At 39.1% G+C, this 20,991-nt stretch overlaps 1 protein-coding gene across 2 annotated transcripts in view; it reads left to right on the forward strand.

Annotated features, from left to right (window-relative positions):
• Nucleotides 1–7,503: 7,503 nt before the first annotated feature.
• The window catches only part of HGD (homogentisate 1,2-dioxygenase), a 101,680-nt gene continuing 88,192 nt past the window's right edge, over nt 7,504–20,991 (forward strand). The window contains exons 1-2 of one of the 2 annotated variants that reach the window (XM_072613893.1): nt 7,504–7,731; nt 9,711–9,910. In XM_072613893.1, the coding sequence (XP_072469994.1) occupies nt 9,902–9,910 (9 nt within the window). In that variant the 5' untranslated portion in view covers nt 7,504–7,731; nt 9,711–9,901. The remainder of the gene's footprint in view (nt 7,732–9,710; nt 9,911–20,991) is intronic. The other variant, XM_072613892.1, reaches the window with a different exon arrangement.

The raw sequence follows: 20,991 nt of genomic DNA on the forward strand, positions 1-20,991 counted from the left end.
TTTTTAGAATTGTCTCTTTTGCCTGATAGCTTTATTAGGTAGTAGAGTCTTTTTTTTTTTTTTTGGTAAATGGTATTGTATTATTTCCAATTACATGTAAAGAAAATTTTCAGCATTCATTTTTATAAGATTTTGAGTTCTGTATTTTTCTGCCTTGCCTCCCCCCTCTCTAAGATAGCAAGCAATCTGATGTAGGTTATACATGTGCAATCAAGTTAAACATATTTCCACCTTAGTCATGTTGTGAAGGAAGAAACAGAACAAAAGGAAAAACCACCATGAAAAAGAAGTGAAAATAGTCTGCTTTGATCTGCATTCAGACTCTATAGTTCTTTCCCAAGAGGTGGATAGCATTTTGTGTCATGAGTTGGAATTGTCTTGGCTCATTGTATTGCTAAGAAGAGCCAAGTCCATCATAGATGATCACTGCACAATATTGCTGTTGCTGTGTACAACATTCTCCTGGCTCTGCCCACTTCATTCAGCATCAGTTCATGTAAAACGCCAGATTTTTCAGAAATCTCATCATTTCTTATAGCATGATAGTATTCCATTACGTTCGTAGACCCACAATTTGTTCAGCCATTCTCCAACAGATGGGCATGCCCTCAGTTTCCAATTCCACCACAAAAAGAGCTACTATTAATGTCTTTGTGCACTAGGTCCTTTCCCTGTAGTAGAGTCTTTCTCTATACGTAGACTCTGCAAAGACTAGTATCAATCTAATAAACTTTATTGGATAGGGGAAGGGGAGGGTAGCAGAAAGGACCTTGGAAGTCATTTAGTCCCATTGCCTTCTTTTACAGATAAAAAAACCCTAAACTATAAGCATCTAATATAATAGATAATAAGTCATTAAGTGTTTAATATTAGGGAGAGAGATGAAGTCATGAGTGCACCAGACACTTAGGAAAGTGTTTTGGAGGCAGAATTGAAAGTAAATTCAATGCGTTGACCTGCATGTGACCATTTTCTTTCTAGTTTGTCACTTGTGTTGTTCCTGGGTGGTTTTGATAGTTTCCCAGCTCTCTGAGGCCAGGGCTGTGGAAAAATTACAGAAAAACAGCTGAATTGGGAGCTGGAGACCCTGAACTTCAATCCTGGCTTTACTGCTCCCTCCTAGTGTGAACTTGGACAAGCCATTTAATCCTTGGGGACTTCATGTTCCTTGTAAAATGAGGGTGTTGAGCTGTATGATTGTAAAGCCAATCACGGCCCAACACGCTTGAGGACTGCTGCTGCGAAGGGTCTAGTCATATAGTGTAATGAACTCTTTATTCAGCAACAAACTAAACATTGTTCAGTAAAGTAAAGTATAGCATTCATAGCAACATCCTTAAGTAAAAAATGTCATTATATGTGTGTGTGTGTATAACAACATCCTTAATACCAAACCTCCAAGTAAAGTCCTCTTTCAAAATATCACACTACGCACTCCTAGGTCACAGTAAAAACAATCTTCTTAATATCAAGTGTCCAAGTAAAATCCTTTTTCATCTTGACTCAAGGGTAACTTCCAAACCCCACAGCTACTCAAGGGCTGACCACTCCCAGCTCATGCCTGGGCTCCTTCTCTCAGCTCACAGGGACTGTTCCCACTCCAAACTTCCTGCTTTTGTCTGACGGCAGGCTCCAGGGGCTGCTGCCCGCAGCTTCTGTTTCTAGGAAAACAAAGCTTAACAAGGCTATAACAGTATTTATACACATTGCTAGCACCATCATCTCAATTCACTCATAAAGACCAACAGACAGGGCTTCTTTTCAAGAAATCGACACAGATCAGCAGACAGGGCTTTGACATCACAAGCATTCTTTCTGTTAGGTCTCCTCCCAAACATTCCCCTGCCTGCTCACCACAATCTCTTCTCTCTCAGCTCTGCTTCTGACTGTTCTCTCTACTATATATATATATATATATATATATATATATATATATATATATATATATATATATATATATATATATATATATATATATATATATATATATACTGTTTCTTATCAATGACTCTTGATTGATACAATCAAAGGCAAGACTCAATCAAAGGCATTTGATTGGCTAAAACTCAAACAGCTAAAGATCTTTCTTTGCTTGCTGTTACAATGATCTCTGAGGACCCTTTCATGTCTAAAGCTATAGATTCTATGAAACGTTAATTGGGAGTAAAAGAATGTAGACTTTATGAACCCAAACTGGATAAGAGCCAGAAATAGAGCATTTACCTTCTAGATCTGAATAATAGCAAATAACAGTAGAGGAGTGGCCTTACAGTGGCCAAGGTGATACAACCTAGGGAATTATTGGGAGTGGAGAGAGTAGTAGGAAGACATACTACTAGGAGTAGAACAGTTGGGAGAGCTATAAGTTTAGTCTACCAATTCTGGGAAACAGTTTGGAATTAGGTAAGAAAAAAATGGCCCAAACCATTTGTGTCCTTTGACCTGCTGGATAAATGGGCATAAACACTAAGGAGGGCAAATTCAGAAAGATTCTATAAAAAATATTGTACAAACTTTTCATAGTAAAAAAAATGGAAGCAGGTGCCTGTTGATTGGCTTAAAACACCAGTTGTTCAGTCATGTCAGACTTTGTGACCCTGTGGCCCGTAGCACACCAATGGTGAGCATGGGGTTTTCTTGGCAAAGATCGTGGAGTGGTTTGCCATTTCCTTCTCCAGCATATTTTACAGATGAGAAATCTGAGGCAAAAAGAGTTAAGTTAATTTGCCTAGGTTCACACAGTAAGTCATCTGAGGCCACATTTGAACTTAGGAAAATGAGTCTTTGTATCTCTATAGACCTAGCACTCCAGCCGCTGTCCCACCTGGCTACCTTGTTAAACTTATTATTCTAGAACTACATGCCATTATGATACTTAATTTAATATTAAACGGAGTAGCATGGAATAATGGTTAAAGTCCTGAAAGTCAGAAAGAGCTAGGTTCTAATTCTGTGATTTCCTAGTGGGAACAAGTTTCATTTCATTTGAGCCTCACTTTTACCTGAGGATAGCTAGGAGTTGCAGTGGATAGAGCACTGGGTCTGGAGTGAGGAAGACTCATCTTCCTGAGTTCAAATATGGCCTCAGACACTAACTGTGTGATCCTGGGCAAGACTCTTAATCCTGTTTGCCTCAGTTTCCTCATCTGTAAAAAACTAGAAAAAGAAACAGCAAACCACTCTAGTGTCTTTGCCAAGAAAACCCCAAATGAGGTCACAAAGAGTCAGAGATGACTGAAATGACTCAACAACAGCAGTTTTATCTAGGTTCTAGAGCTGATAGAGTAGTATGCTTGAGTTCAAATCTGGTCTCAGAAGCTTTGAAGTTGTGTGACTGTGGGCAAGTCACTTAACTTCTATTTGCCTCAGTTTCCTCAATTGTAAAATAAGGATAATAATAGCATGTATCTTGGAGGGTTGTTGTAAGGATCAAATGAGATATTTGTAAAACATTTAGTATAGTGCCTAGCACATCTATATAAATGCATGTTCCATTACCCCTCCCCACTGGAAGAAGACAAAAATAAGATCATATGATCCTAGACCCTGTAAGTCCACACGTAGCAATTTTGAGACTGAATAAAAATGTGTTAGAGGACTTCATAAATCTTAAAGATGGAGTGCATAAATTCCAGCATAGAGGCCAAAGACAATGCTTAGCTGAGCCCACAGGGAGCTGTTGAGCAGCAGCGGTTTCTAACTTTCCCCTACCCATTGTGGATTGCCTGGATTCATCTCTTAGGAAGCCTGACATCTGATTAGGGGAAGTAGGCTCCCCATTCTCACATTCATTTGCTCTTCACCCTTACCCAGGCTACTCAAGGACATTTACTTTTGCCTCTTATGCAGCGTTTCTGAAAGGCAGGAAGGAAGGCAGGAAGGCAGGAAGGCAGGAAGGCAGGAAGGAAGGAAGGAAGGAAGGAAGGAAGGAAGGAAGGAAGGAAGGAAGGAAGGAAGGAAGGAAAAGAAAGGAGAAAGAAAAGAGGAAGAAAGGAAGAAAGAAAGAAAAAAGGAGGGAGGAAGAAAGAAAGAAAAGAGGAAGGAAAAAAGAAAGGAGGAAGGAAGAAAGAAAAAAGAAAAGAGGAAGGAACAGGAAGTAAAAAAGGAACCCAGTGCAGTGTATGAATCTGGAATAGGACAGGTCATTTATTACCTACGTAGAAAGCACTGGGACCCATCCATACATTACCAGAATGATTTCAATAGAATTGAGCATCTTGACGTTATTACTGATACAGGCAGCTGGAAGGTATGAGTACATGACTGTTCTTTACCTCTTTATGGGTGTTTTCTGTTTTTTGTTTTTCCTGCTCTTAGGTGAAGGCTGTGACCTTGTGAAATTCAGGTCAGGAAAGTGAGCCCTTAGAGGTCTAGCAGTTTGCAGACGTGCCAGGTTTTGCAGGCAGCCAAGTCTAATGAGGATTTTGGTCTCAAGTGACTAAGTGGATAGAAGGCAGCCAAAAGCCAATATAAACAACTCATCTATCCAGCTTTGCACTTGAACTTGGTAAAGCAAACACTATGCAGAATACTTTCCACATGAACCTAATCTCTCCAGGGATCGAGGTGGTATAGGGGAGAGTGTGCCCCTCAGTGCTGGGAAGGAAATGCTTCGTAATGTCTATTGCTTCTCTCTTCTCAGGAAATTTACAAATATTTTACAAACTTTTGTTAAAAAATGAATTCATTTGTACAGTAATGATTAGAAAAATGGTACTAGAACATTAATCGACTGGAGGGTATTGATAATACAGGGAGCGATCAAATGCAATGGGATTGGTATTGAGGAGAACACACTGGAATCAGGGCTGTAGCCCTGACAGCATTAGAGAAAGACATGCCAACGTTGACCTCAGGTCTCTCCCCGCCCCAGCCAAGGGGAGATGTGGCCTTGCTTTGGGGAACCAAACCTGTGAGCGGCAATGGGAGTTGGGATAAGAATATGGACCCCCTGCCCCCAATTAGAAAGGCTATCCTGGAATTAGGCAACTATTAAATAAGTCCTTAGAAAGTATGAGGATCGTCGTGTTCATCCTTCATTTTCAAAGACCATGCCATCAAAGAAATAATGACATGACTTGCACTTGACTTTGTTTTGAGTGAGGGAGGGCTGTGCAGGTCACCAGCCTCACTTCTCCTCCAGAGCCATCTGGGTCCAGTGACCAGATATTCATCAGGAGGACTGGAGATGACCCAAGATGCACTGGAAGACGTTGGCCCCTTTAGGCCAAGGTCTATGCAGGTACTCACTTAGGGGGAGGTAACACCCATTCATTGAATGGGCCTGTTTAAGAAGTAGCCAGGGCATGGCTCCTTTAATGACGTCAAGAAAAACAAAGACATCAGGCTGGGGGGGAAACAGCAACAGTTACTATTGATGATCACTGTAAAGCTAGAGGGGTCCAGGAGCCCTTGGCAGGGGCCCCTTGGAGTCCCAGTTTCAGAGTGTAGTAGGTTTAAGGTTCTGGGAGAGAACAGGGTACAGGACATGGAAAAAGGAAGGGAAGGAGGCAGTATGGACTCAAACTCAAAATGTACAAAACAGAACTCATTGTCTCTCCCTCCACAAAAACAAAAACAAACAACCAAAAAAAAAAACCCCTCTCCTCTCCTAAGGGTACCAGCATCCTCCCAGTCATTCAGACTTGAAACCTCAGCATCACCCTGAAATTCTTTCTCCACTCAATCATTCAGTCTGTTGCCAGATGTTATTGTTTCTACTTTCACATTTTTTGTGTTCATCCTCTTCTCACCATTCACATAGTCACCATCCAATGCAGGCTTTCAATCCCTCTGGACTCCATGAACCTGGACTATTGCACATCTTTCCTCCTGGTCTCCTTTCTTCAAGTCTGTCTTCACTCCAATCTAGCCTACTTTACTCAGCTTCCCAAGTAATTTTCCTAAAGTTCAAGTTTTACCCTTACTCCAGTGGTTTTCTACTAACTCCAAGAGAGAGTCCTCTGTTTGGCACTTAAAGCCCTTTACAAGGGTCCTTTTCTTTCTTTACAGATTTTTTTTTACACTTTATTCCCCCATAAGTACTCTACCCTCCAGTGACAAGAGCTCCTAAAACTGAACACTCCAAGTTTTAGACTTTGTTGAGAGGCTGTAGCTAGTAAGGAAACTGAGGGTTACTTCTTATTATGTCCCATCTAGGCCCTCTGGTTTAAGTATAGGAAAAACAAACAAAAAAGCTAATCACTGATAAAAGGCTCATTTTCTTTTTTTTCTTCCTTTTTTTTTTGAAGTAATTTGGGTTAAGTGACTTGCCCAGAGTTACACAGCTGGTAAATGCCACATTTGAATATGGATTCACCTGACTCCCAGTGCCACCTAACTGCCCCTTCATTTTCAAAATCTGTAAAGGATTCAAATTTATAAAAGCCATGCCCCGATTGATAAACAGTCAAATAATGTGAGCAGGCAGTTTTCTAAGTAAGAAATTCAAACCATCAATAGCAATATGAACAAAATGTTTCAACTCATTAATATTATAGAAAAACAAATAAAAATTACTCTGAGATTCCACTCTATGCCCATCGTATTAGGAAAGTTGGCAGACAGGGAAAATGATGAAAATTGGAGCAATATGGGAAAAAAAACCAGACAGTTCAATGCACTGTTGGTAAAACTGTGATTTGGTTCAGACACTGGAAAGCAATTTGGAACTATGCCCCAAAAGGTAATAAACTGCAGAACCTTTCACTAGTACTGTGTATTTACTCCCAAAAAGATCAAAGAAAGGAAAAGGATTCATGGGTACAAAAATGTTTATGTCATCTCTTTTTGTAGTGGCAAGGAACTGAAACCAAAGAGGTGTCTGTCTATGGAGGATGGCTGAATAAATTGTGGCATTTGGATGTAACAGAATACTGTTGTGCTATAAGAACTTATGAAGGGAATGGAACTTGGAAATATTTGTCTGAACTGATGCAAAGTGAAGTGAGTAGAACTGGAGAATGATTTATACAGGAACAACAACATTTATAAAGACAAACAACTTTGAAATATTCTGATCAATGCAGTAACGAGTTACAATTCTTGGCGACAAATAATGAACTGTGCTACCCATCTTTTAACAGAAAGGTGATAGACTCAAGGTATAGAATGAGACTTTTTGAAAAAACATGGCCAAATAAAAATTTGTTTTACTTGGCTATGCATATTTGTTACAAGAGTTTTCTTTTTTCCCTTAATGTGGAGTGGTGGAGAGGTGGGGAAGGGACAAGAAAACTTTTTTTGCTTCATTAAAAATAATTAAAGACAAGCCTGGCAAGAGAAGTTACTTTATTCAAATGCCCTGAAAATCCTCTCCATTTAAAGGTCACTCTGCTATCGCTTCTTTTCAGTCTTCTAATTCATTGGACTGATATTTAGCCAATCTCATTTTCCCCCTAGTCAGTAACTCAAAAGGAAAAGAAATTCTTCCTGTGAACACTCAGAAATAGTTCTTCATCTGACTTTAAACCACTACCAACAAACCCCTATGAAGCAATGTCAATAACCTCCAGCAAGGCTTGTTGGACTTTATCACTTGCACACTAAGCAGTTTAGAAATTTCTCTTAGCAGTTCGCTAACAAATAGCAGATAGTTAGGAAGAAGGAAAGACAGATTGGATTAAAAACTGTTTTCTAGAAAGAGCAGCATTTTCACCAGATACTTTCTTTGAGTTTGGGTTTGGTGAAGTCCCCAAAGGCTACAAGAAGACAATGCTGGCAGATTTGAAGGTAAGAAATGATCTGGAAAGTTTCTGTACCTAGAAGCTGCGTAGATTACTAGTGTACTCCACAGAATTTATTTTACAGGCCATATGGCTAGGTGGCATGGTGGTTAGAATTCCAGGCCTACAGTCATAAAGACTTATTTATCTGAGTTCAGATCAAATCTCAGAACACTTACTACCTGTGTGAAGATGGGCTAGTCTCTTAATTCTGTTTGCCTCAGTTTCCTCATCTGTAAAATGAGCTGGAGAAGGAAATGGCAAACCAGTGTAGTATCTCTGCCAAGAAAACCCCAAATGAGGTCATGAAGAGTCAGACATGACTAACATAGCAAGGAATTCGGGCAATAGGGAGCTGTCTGTCTTAAGGAATTATTTCTGACTGCCCAGACACAGAACCTCAGAATGTTAGAACTGAAGGAGTCTTCAGAGATCATTTAGGACCATATGTTTCATTTTACAAATGAGGAAACTGAGGCCACCGAGAAGAGAAATGACTTGCCTGAAGTCACACAATGGCAGAAATGGGACAAGAAAAAACCTTCCCTGCCTCCCAGAACACTGTGCCTCCCACTATCTCATAGGGGCCTTGGGGTTTAGAAACCTTGAAATATCAACCACACCCCCCCCTTTCCCATCTACTTCCCCCCACCCCTCACCCCCTCTGGACCTCATCCTGCCCCATCAACCCCCATCCTGCTGACCACGGATTCTGTGACTGTCAGCCCTGCCAAAGGGCTTCCCTTCTAGGTGATGGGTTTGGCTGCTTGCTGCTGTCTCCTGTACAGTCTTGCCTGAGCAGACTAGCAGCAGTCATACCACCAATCTGCTGACATTGACTGACATGACTCACAGCTTCCCCTTCCAGACTTCACACATCTTCTCCTGCTGCTGGAGCTGACTGGGGAAGAGAGGGGACTAGTAGGGGATGTTCCCCAATCCTCAAATTAGATTGAGCTGTTTATTCTGTCCAGATTATTATTAAACTCAAAATGAAATTGTGGCTAACAAACACTCCAGCCTTTCCCCTAAGGAATAATGTTTTTTGTGTACTTAAAGGAGAGAGTGTGTATGTAAAGAGGAAAAAAGAAAATACTGTCATTTTAATGTCTGCCATTAGACCTCAGAATGACAGACTGTATGATCTCTCCTGGATGATATGATATATGATTTTATGATATGATATATCCAGGATACCATGATGGGATAGTGACTGATTTTCAAATACATGCAAATGAATTCAAATTAATTGCAATGACCAATCTCGATATTCTCTAGTATCAAAGAATGACATAAGATCCTCTTCATAGGAAGTGAGGCTACAGGTATAAAATATTGCATAAGCTATCAACCAAGGTCATTGTATCAGTTGGTTTTTTCTTTCTTGTTTTCCTTAATTTAAAGGGGATTAGATTTGCAGGGGTGGGAGATGAGGGTGGACATTTTGGGAGATGACTGTGGTATAGGGACAATTTGTTCAGTCATTTTCATTCATGTCTGACTCTCCATAACTCCATTTGGGGTTTTCTTGGAAAAATGTTAGAATAATTTGCCACTTCCTTCTCCAGCTTATTATACAGATGAGAAAATTGAGGCAAACAGGGTTAAGTGATTTGCCCAGAGTCACCCAGCTAGTAAGTCTGAGGGCACATTTAAACTCAGGAAAATGAGTCTTCCTGGTTCCATCCCAGTGCTCTATCCACTGCACCACATAGCTACCCTTGGTATAAGGACAAAGTCATCAGAGGCAAAGCCATCTTTTAAAGAAAAAATAAATCAATTCATTCTTAATGACACCTAATCTGATGCCTCCTATTCCCATTTTACAATGATCAGAAGAAATAAACTTATTTGTCCAAGTTTCTACAACTAGTAAGTATTACCAGTAATAATTGCCAGTAAGGTGGAACTTGAATCCAGGTCTCTTGGTTCCTAATTCCAGTACTCTTTCTCCTGCTTTAACCCATCTCTTTATATTTATTTTAGATATGGGAAAACATACGTAAAAGGCTTTCCTGGGGGTACCTACCTGATCAAGAATAGTACTGAATCTGTCCTCTTGCTACATATCTATTTTACAAAGCGCCTTCCTCAGAGATAGGTACCGTAACAACAGCTGATGGTGCAATAGAAGGAGGAGATTAAGCTTTTAGCACACTGGAGCACAGGTCAAAGGAATGAGAAAGGTGAGATGTCTGACAACAAATATGACTTTCTGTACCCATAGGCCCCCACCCTTATACCAAGAAGAGGGAAATGTATTTCATTTTCTATTCTTTAAGAGCTAGCTTGGTCATTACCGTTAATTAGACTTTGGACACCATTTAGAGATTTTTTTTTTTAAAATTTTTATTTTTCATTTTTAACACAGTCCATATTACATAAAACAATTCCAACTTTTGGTCAGGTGATACTTCTTTTAAAGCATTTAAAATATAGACCGCAAACAAATTTTTTTTTTTAACATTAACCAAGTGAGACACATTGCAGGGAAGCAATGTCTCCCCAACTTCATGTCAGTTCCAGGCAGGAATAGATTGTCAACTTGCATTCAGTGAGGCTTAGAGCCTGCCAGGTGTCAGTGGAGAAATTGAGTCAGGAGAATCCTACCTCAGCCCAGGCTGAACAGCCACTCTCCCATCCTTCCCATGAGATCACCTTTTGCAGTTCATACTAGCATCTCACAGGCTTACTGACATCATGGATTGGAGGCTCGGATCACCTTTGTTGCTATCCATTTCTAGAGTTAGACTCAGAAGAACAGTCATTTAATAGTCCCATAGAATCTTAAAATAGCAAGTTCCAATAACCAGGTTTCAGATTTGACTATAATATCACATTGGCTAAGGAACATCTTTTGAGGCAAGTCTTAAGTGGCTCACATGCCTTTCTATACATGTTCTAGTTCCTGATTAAATTACAGTCATAAAATCAAATTTACCATTAAAACCTTAACTTTGCCATCAGTGCCAAATTTTACCCAAAGTTGCCTGCCTCTATGAAATTTAGACTAAAATTCTTTTCCCCAAACTAAAGATGTCTCTGACTTAGTCTCAGTAATTAATTCAGTCAATTGTGTTAATACTAATTGCTTTTACATCACTTTGTAACACGTCCAATTTTTCTCCCCAGCTCTCCCCTCCACCAACACCCTAATACCTTGCATTCTGATTACCACTTCCCTCAATGTACCCTCCCTTCTATCACACCTCACTCTTCTCTTATCCCCATCTTCCCTCTTTTCTTGTAGGGCAAGATAAATTTCTATACCCCATTACCTGTGTTTCTTATTTCCCAGTAATATGCAATAATAATTCTCAACATTTGTTTCTAATACTTTGAATTCCACCTTCTTTCCCTCCCTCCCTCCCTACCCATCCCCACTGAGAAGGTAAGCAATTCAATACAGATTAAATATGTGCCATTTTGCAAAAGACTTCCATAATAATCATATTGTGCAATACTAACTATATTGCCTTCTATCCTACTCTACCCCCCCTTATTTTTTTATTCCTTCATTTGACCTTGTCCCTTCCCCAAAGTGTTTACTTCTAGTTACTCCCTTCTCCCATTTGCCCTCCCTTCCATCATTCCCCTCACCCCACTTGTCGCCTCCTCCCCTACTTTTCTGTAGTGCAAGATAGATTTTCATACCAAATTTAGTGAGCGTGTTATTCCATCCTTAAGCTATATGTGCAGAGAGTAGATTCACTTTTCCCCTCTCCCCTTCTCCCTTTTCTCCTCCATTGAACAAGCTTTTTCTTATCTCTTTTATGAGTTACAGCCTGCCCCATTCCATTTCTCCCTTTCTCCTCCCAGTATTTTCCTCCCTTACCCCTTAATTTTTATTTTATTTTATTTTTTTTGTGGATATCATCTCTTCTGATTCAACACAGTCTGTATTCTCTGTCTGTGTGTGTGAGTGTGTGCGTGTGTGTGTGCGTACAATCCCTCCACCTACCCAAATACTGAGAAAAGTCTCAAGAGTTATGTTTTCTTTCCATATAGGAATGTAAACAGTTCAGCTTTAGAAAGTCTTTTATGATTACTCTTTCCTGTTTACCTTTTCATGCTTCTCTTGATTCTTGTGTTTGAAAGTCAAATTTTCTCTTCAGTTCTGGTCTTTTCATCATGAATGCTTGAAAGTCCTCTATTATCATTGAATGATCATTTATTTCCTTGAACTATTATACTCAGTTTTGCTGGGTAGGTGATTCTTGGTTTTAATCCCAGTTCCTTTGACTTCTGGAATATCCTGTTCCAAGCCCTTTGATCCCTTAATGTTGAAGCTGCCAGATCCTGTGTTATCCTGATTATATTTCCACAATACTTGAATTGTTTCTTTCTAGCTGCTTGCAGTATTTTCTCCTTGACCTGAGGACTCTGAAATTTGGCTTCAATATTCCTAGGAGTTTCACTTTTCAGGTCTCTTTCAGGAGGTGACCAGTGGATTCTTTCAATATTCATTTTGCCCTCTGGTTCTAGAATATCAGAACAGTTTTCCTTGATAATTTCATGGAAGATAATGTCTAGGCTCTTTTTTTGATCATAACTTTCAGGTAGTCCCATAATTTTTAAATTGCCTGTCCTGGATCTATTTTCCAGGTCAGTTGTTTTTCCAGTGAGATATTTCACATTATCTTCTATTTTTTCAAACTTTTGGTTTTGTTTTTCAACTGTTTGGTTTATCTCAGTCATTCATTTCCCTAAACTCAATTCTCACTTTCAAGGAACTATTTTGTTCAGTGAATTTTTGAAACTTCTCCTCCATTTGACTAATTCTGCTTTTTAAAGCCTCCTTCTCCTCATTGGCTTTTTGGACCTCTTTTCCCAATTGAGTTAACCTCTTTTTTAAAGGTGTTATTTTCCTCAGAATTTTTTGGTTCTCCTTTAGCAAGCTGCTAACTCGCTTTTCAAGCTCTTAAACTGGGTCTGAGCCCCATTGAAGTTCCCTTTGCAGGCCCTGGAGGCAGGGGCCTTGACTTCCTGTGACAGTATACCTTGTTCTTCCTCATCCAAACGGATAGGAGGAGACACTTGTTCACCGAGAAAGTAACCTTCTATGGTCTTATTTTTTTCCCTTTTTGGGGCATTTTCCCAGCCAGTTACTTGACTTTGGAATCCTTTGTCAAGAGGATGGTCCTATTGTCCCTCCTTTCCCCAGTGCCATGTTCAAGGCTGAGATCTGACTCAGCTGCTGGATTCCCTTGGGCTTTGGGTGGGGGCAGGGCCATCACTCAGGGCTGAGATTTAGATCAGCTGCTCCCTATTGCATGAGGCTTTAAGCTGAGCTGCTTGGACAATGGACGCAGGTTGGTTCCTGGCCACTGTAGCTGCCTTCACTCTGCTGCCTTGGCCTCTGCTGTCACCTGGGGCTATTGCTGGAGGAATGCCATTCCCTCTTGCCCAGCTGGGAAAGCCCTCCCCCCTCTGACCTTTGGCTTTTCTTTGTGGCTTGTGGGTTGAGGTATCTGGGACCCTCCCTGCTGGGAATTCTGCCCCAGAGGTCTGTTCAGGGTCCTGTTCTTCCCAGTGCCATGTGGCCAGGGCTGGGCTCTGCTCCACTCAGCTTCCCATGAGATAGACCTTTCCTGTTGGCCTTCCAGGTTACCTTTGGCTGGAAACCTCTTTCACTCTGTTGTTCTGTGGCTTCTGCTGCTCTAAACTTTGTTGAGAGTCATTTTTACAGGTATTTTGTGAGCTAGCACACTAGAATATATACATCTTTCTACTCTGCCATCTTGGCTCCACTCCCCTAGAGATTTTTTCATTTACATTATTTTATATCATTCTCTTGCTTCTGCTTAATTCCCTTTACATTGGTTCATACAAATATTACCATGCTTCTCTGAATGACTTATATTTATGATCTCTTATGGCACAATAGGAAGAAGGTAGGTGGTTCAGTGGATAGAGCCCCAGGCCTTGAGTCAGGGAGACCTGACTTCAAACCCAGCTTCATAAACTTACCTGGCTGTGTGACCCTAGGGAAGTCACTTCACCCTATTCACCTTAGCTTCGTCATCTGTAAAATGAACTGGAAAAGAAAATGGCAAACCACTCCAGTATCTTTGCCAAGGAAACTCAATGGATAATTTTGGTGTGCTGTGGTCCACCGGGTCACAAAGTCTGACATGACTAACATGCCACAATTGCATTGTTATATTCAAATGGAACAATTTTTCCAATCCCCAAATTGGTTTCTAATTTTTTGCTGTTCAAAAATACCACTATGAATATTGTGGCAAATGTGAACTTATCTTTCTTGAGATATGTGCATGGTAGATGGATCAAACACACATTTTAATGACTTCTCAAATAGTTTCAGATTATTTTCTAGAAAATAATTTTTTTGGCAAATCTTAAACAAATACAAAATAGGAAAAGAGAGAAGAAACAATTACTAATATTTAAATATAAAATAAGAAAAGAGAAAAAAATTGCTAAATGCACAGCAGAACAGTAAGAGAGGATTCAAAACATAAAGCAATAAATTTCCATTTCAAGAAAGCTTATATGATAAATACTAGACATTGTGTTCAGAACTGTCCATCTTTTCTTTACATTCTTGTAGGTTTCTCTGCTGTGCACTTTTTAGTTTGTTCTTTTTTTTCTCCCTTCCTTCCCCCTCCCCCAATTACAATTAAGTGCAAAATGAATATATCTGTATTTTTTATTATATATGTTTATTATATATGTATGTGTATGTGTATATGCACATACACATACATATATGCACATTCATATATATACATATATACACATATAGACATTCATACATATACTTACACTACATAGATATCTATAATCATTCACATATATACACATATACATTCCTATGTACCTATGTACAACCAACTTGCTTGTGCTCTGTTTCTCTGAAGGTGAATAGCATCTTCCTTCATAAGTCCAAGTCTTTCTAATATTTCTCTATATCTACCAATCCAACTTTGTACTGTCTAGCTATTTTAATTAGTCTAAAACAATATTGATCAATATAGCTGACATGTAGTTTTCCTATTTTTCTCTTTTGATTAAGTCTATTTTAGTTTTAACTTTGAGATCATGATTACTATCCCTGCTTTTTTCCCTAGTAAATTCTACTCCTGATCTTTATTTTATGTTTGTGTGTCTCTTATTTCCTATACCTCCTGACGCCTCTACTTTACTTACTACCAGCTACCTTGCCCTCCTACAACTCAACCTAACTCCCCTCCAAGGATCACCCTGTTATCCTCTCCTCCCACCTTTTCTCCTTGTCCTACTGTTTCTATCTGAATTTAGAAGACTTTTATAGCCTTCCAAATATATATGATATATGTTGTTCTCTCTTTATCCCATTCCCATTAATTCAGAACCCCTTCTATATCTCCCTTATTCTATTCCTCACCCTCTTGTTTCTTTACAAATTTAGAAGACTTTTATTGCCTTCTAAATATATATATATATGTATATATATATACACATGTATATGTATATATATATATACATATATATATATATATATATTGTTCTCTCTTTAACCTAGATCTGATGGGAGTAGAGTTCCCTCTAAAAATCCTTTCCCCCTCCCTATCACCCTAGCCTTTTATTTCTTTCTGAATTTAGAAGATATATACCTATACATATATATACATATATATGCATTGTTCCCTCTGTAACTCATTCTTGATGACAGTATGGTTCCAGAACTACCAACCCTCCTTTCCCATCTAATTTCTCTATGTCAGATCTTCCTCTCATACTTTATTGGTACAATTACATTTTTTACCTTTTCCTAGATGGTATTATTTTTTTAGAATCACATTATACTCAGCTCTGCCCCAGTCTTTCTCTCAAACTGCTCAATTGCTAATTACAATCTCAGAGATACAGTTTACCTTTTATCTTATAAAAGGTAAATAGTCTGTCCTTATTGAGTCCCTTGCAATTAGTTTTTGATGTTTACCTTACAGTTTTCTTGGATCTTGTATGTCAAATTTTCTATTAAGTTCAGGTGTTTCTTGCAATAAAATCCTGAAAGTCTGGCAATTCATTGAACGTCTATTTTTTTTCTTTCAGGATTATGCTTAACTTTGCTGGGTATGATATTTTTGGCTGCAGCTCCAGCTCTTTTGCTCTTCGATATAGAGCATTCCAAGAACTGTGGTCTCCTAATGTTATTGCTGCTTGATCTTGTGTGATTCTAATTGTGGCTCCACCATATTTGAATTTTTTTGTTGTTTTTTGTTTCTCATAATATTTTCTCCTTGAGTTGGGGGTTTGGGAATTTGACTATGATATTCCTGTAGGTTTTCCTTGTAGGATCTTTTTCAGGTGGTGATTGGTGTATTTTTTTTTCTATTTTTATTTTCCTTTCTTATTCTAACACTTCAGGACAATTTTCTTTAATTATTTCTTGTATTATTGTATCAAGATTCTTCTTTTAACTGTAGCTTTCACCTAGTCTCATTATTCTTGCTTTCTCTTCTTGATCTGTTCTCCACAAGTTGTTTTTCTTGTGAGATGTTTCTCTTGAGAAATTTTTTCATTCTGTATAATTTATTATTTCTTGGTCTTTTAAAACTTTGCTGGCCTCCCCTTGCCCAATTCTCATTTTCAAGTAATCATTTACTTCCTTAAGATTATGGATTTCCTTTTCTAGTTGGTTAACTTTCTTTTTTATAATCTTCTTGGTTTTCTTGGATTGTTCTTTTTTAAAAAAAATTCCTCAGTCTCTCTCATTTGATTTTTAAACTTTTAAGTTCTTTTATGAATTCTTTTTAATCAGGTGACCATTTAACATTGCTCTTTGGGTAGGAGAGGCTTTTGGTCTTCTCTATTCCCATAGTAACTTTTTGTGGTTGGATTTTTTTCTCCTCTGCCTGCTCATTTAAAAAAAATTATAACAACTTGTAATCACCTCTAGTGCTGGGGCACAGGGTATAGTGCCTCTGGCCTCAGGTTCTCCTTCAGTTATTCCCTGTAGCCTGGAACTAGAACCAAGAACTTCATACTCCTTTAAGTATCCACAGCCAGCAGTATCCTCTCCACCCTCACCCCACCTCACTGCTGCCCTTACAGGATGTGAGCTGGTTCCTTCTCTCCTAGGGCTGTGTATTGGCAGTACAGCTGGGCCTGGCATCACTTATGAGAATAGGTTCCCTCAATCTCCTCGTCCTCAGACACCAGACTCCCTACACTGCCTGGGAGGTGGGAATTCCTGTACCTGGGGTCAAGGCTACCCCACACCCCAACAAGCACAAGGGCTCACTTACTGCTTGCTGTTTCTGTGGAATTAGCCTGGAGGTGTTTATACTTCTCAGGGACCAAACCTCAGTCCTGGAGTTTTCTTCTGCTTGGGGGCACTACTGTTCTGCCACAACTCTTGTTTATTTTTTCCACTCTACATTTGTTTTCATTTTATCAAAAGTCTGCCAAATTTTATAAATGCAAGTCTCTGTCTACCAGTAAGTCCTATTTCGATTCTCTCATACCTCTTTTAAAATCAAGAAGTCTAATTATGTTCATTATTCTTTCCTATTTCTCTCTCCTTGTAATCCCTTACTTCTCTTCCTTTATTCTACTAATGTTCTCTCCTTTCCTCAATTTCTTTTTTTAACCTCCTCCCCATTTTTCAAAACATCCCCTACTTCAAATTTAAAAGTCCTTTTTGAGTATTTGGATTGGGAATATAGCCCTCAAAAAACTTTACTTCTTTGGGGTTGTTAGCCCTCACTCAGTAGGAAAAAACATCCATTTCTTACCATCTGCTCAAATCAGAAGTGCTAAGTGTATAATCAAAGGTATAATATGAGAAACACCCCAAGGTCACTTTAGTGTCTGCTTGAATCCAGGTTTCTTTTAACTCTTAGGCTAGTCTTGCAAAGAAAACTTTATTCATTTGAATATTTATTAAGATTTCTGGTCCCTGGAACTACAGAAAGTTAGGAAGTGAAGGAAGCTTGGAGATAATGCAGACCAGTCCCCACTGAGAAACTGAGAAGCAAAGAAGCAGTGTCTTACTCATGGCTACACAGCTAGGCATCGCCTTAAAAATCTGTCGCATTTAAATCTTTTCTTCATCCTCTTTTGTTTTTAGAAATAGCTTCAGAAAATCTTGTCTAAAGGTAGGTGGTTGTTTTTTAAGTTAAGGATTAACTCTAAGAAACTTAGTTTCCTGATGAAACTCCCTTGGGGGAGGTTCAGTGGGAGCCAGAAACAATCTTACCATTTATAAATAAATGATTCTCAACTCTTAGCGGGTTGTAGTTTATAGAACAATTTATTATGCACTGCTCCATCAGTCCACCAATGTAAATTATATTCTGGTCTCTCTATTAGACTTCAAAAGCATTCATTCCTGCCTGCCGTCTAATGTCTCTCCTCAAAGGTTAGTGCTGGAGGTCAGCCCAGGGATCCAAAGGAGGGGATGCCATGATGTTTATTGATTAGGATGATGGTGATACAACATTTAATTTTTTATATTTCTCAGCATTTATCTCTTTATTTCGCTCATGATGTCAAAACAAAGACTCAGATGAAATGAATCCTTAAGGTCCCATTTGCTTTAGATGTAACATAACCACGGGAGAAAGAGACATTGTAAAACTGGTGCCTAGGAGGTAGTTAATAGAAGGTCAATCTAGCCTAATCTGGGAGAGACTGCCACCAGGATATGACTGGTTTTCTCTAAAACAGCACATAACAACAACAATTAATAACAAACAATTACACGTATAGATATATAGTAACTCTAGTTAGCTAAGTACTAATAACTCTAGTTAACTCTAGAAGCATTAGTAACTAGTGACCAGGAATTAGGAGGAAGCCTCCCTTAACAAATGGTCTATGAACTGAGCCTTGTTGGAAACCAGGGATTCCAAAAAGGGGCAGTGAGAAGGATGTGCATTCCACACATAGGAAAGAGTCTATTCAAAGGGCAAAAAGTCAGCAATGAAATGCTGAGCCACAGAGACCTTTCATTTCCAGACTCCAGGCATTTCCACAGGCTGTTTCCCATGCCTGGAATGTATTCTCTCCTCCTTGTCTCAGAATCCTTCAAAACTGAGCTCAAGTGCCACCTCCTACATAAGGGCTTTCCTGATTCTCCCGTGAGGCTAATATTGTTCTCTCCTGCTAATTACTTCGTATGTATTATATAAATACATATATATGTATATTTACTTTGTATAATTATATAGTTTCTCCTTCAAAAGAATATAAAATTCTGGAGGAAGGAGACTATTTCACTAATGTTCTTTGTATCCCTATCACCTAGCACAGTGCCTGGAATATAGTAAGGGTTTAATAAATGCTTGTTGATTGACTAATCGATTTGGAAGGGATTCAATGCATCCAGGAGAAGATCAGGAAGATTTTTATAGAGAAGATAGAATTTTATTTGAGCTATAGAGAGATGGGAACTAAATCTGTGATTTCATTGGCATAGGGAAGTCCAAGACCAGGAAACTCCCTCTTACCAAGGCAGGTTGAACCTTTCTCTGCAAATTATAATTTCTTGAGCACTGAGAGGTTAAGTGATTTGCCCAAAATCCCACAGCCAGTATGTGTCAGAGATGGAATCTGACTCCAGGTCTTCCTGGCTCTGAATCTAGCTCTATCCATTGTGCTACCAACACCTCTAGAGCTATAGAGGATGGATAGGAATTCAACAAGGGAAGCTGGTAATGATACACTATAAGCATATACTGAAGCCCGCTTGTATGTGCTAGAGAGAGCTGATTGTCAGATTTTAAGTGTGAGCATTTATATCTCAGAATTAGACAAATGTTTCAAATGAATCTTGATTTATTATTTTGCTGATTTCTAAACTTAAGAAAGTGATAGAAAAAAATGTTAATAATATAGATTAAATCCAAAACTTTGTCATCCGTACTTTTTTTTCCCAGAAAGAAAAGGTTGTTAAATATTTACCAGCACCCTAGGTACAGTTATAGGGAACAATAGGCACGAAAGCACAAAGGAAGGAAAGCACAAGTCATGTTAAAAGGTCAGACAATAGCCTGGTTTTGCTGGAGCATAACAGGTTATGGAAGGGGAGAATGATGTGAGAATAGTTAAAATCTACAGCTTTTCCCTTCCCCCACTCCATTTCTACCTCATGCCCCAGTGGAAAGATAGAAAGAGGGGCCATCTGTTCCCTCTACTGGAGTGATATATTGGGGATCAGAGCCAAAAACAAGCGCCTCATCAAACTACTCTGGTTCATAAACAAATATCCTGGGGGCCAGGTGAGAATGAGAAAGTAGGCTTGGGAGCTGCCAAGGAACTAGGCATTCTGAATTAACACACAACACAATATGTCCAGGTACTTGTTCTCCAAATCATCCAGAGAAAACTGTGCTTGTGAAGTTCTCTTGTAAATAACTTGCCTTAAAAAAATATGTTGTATTAAATTACTAAGAATTCTCATTGGAGATCAACCCAAACCCTTTTGCCTGACTTCATGATTAGGTTTTTGCATGATTCAGGGAATGCTTCAGATGAAGTGATATTTTTTAATATATGGTGGCTGAATGAGGGAGGCAATATGACAGAGTGGAAAGGACCCCAGCTCTGAAGGCAGATATCCTGTATTCTGATGCTTACTACTCGTGTGACTAGGTAAGTCACTAACTTCCCTGCCCTCATCTGTAGAATGGGAGAGTTAAATGAGATGACCTCAGAGGTCCTTTCCAGTTATAGATCTATGATCCTCTGATCCCATATCCTTCCCCCTAATAATTCTTGCAATCAGTAAATCCAGAGCTCAGAATCTGGCCTTGACTTTAAAGCCAGGGCACTGATTCCCTTCTCTCTGCAGCTGTGGAAAGGAGAAGCACATAACCCTTTGGCAAACCTAAGGACACTTAACTGAGATTTTTATTTTTTATTCCAAAGGCTTTGGATAACTAACTTATTTAGCAAACAGTGACTCAGCAACTTCTCACCCCTGTCTCTTGCCAGTGCTCTGCAGCTAAAAAAGAGAGGCCTACCCTGAATCAGGATGTCCTTTGGTAGCATGTGGCTACTGTCCAACCTACCAGTTGTGCAAAAAAATCCTAGATGTTGGCCTGGTAGGAACTTTAAAGGATATCCAGACCAATGCCCTCATTTTACAAATGAGGAAACTGAGGTGCAGAGCTACTGCTACTACTTGTGGAGCTACTACTCACAGAGTAGTAAGTGGCACAGCCAGGACTCCGAACAAGATCATAGAATTATCAAATCACAGATTTAAAGTTGGAAAGGTCCTTAGAGCTCATTGAATCTAATCACCTCATTT

Source organism: Notamacropus eugenii, chromosome 5 (genome assembly GCF_028372415.1).
Source record: "Notamacropus eugenii isolate mMacEug1 chromosome 5, mMacEug1.pri_v2, whole genome shotgun sequence".
NCBI classification, from domain to species: Eukaryota; Metazoa; Chordata; class Mammalia; order Diprotodontia; family Macropodidae; genus Notamacropus; species Notamacropus eugenii.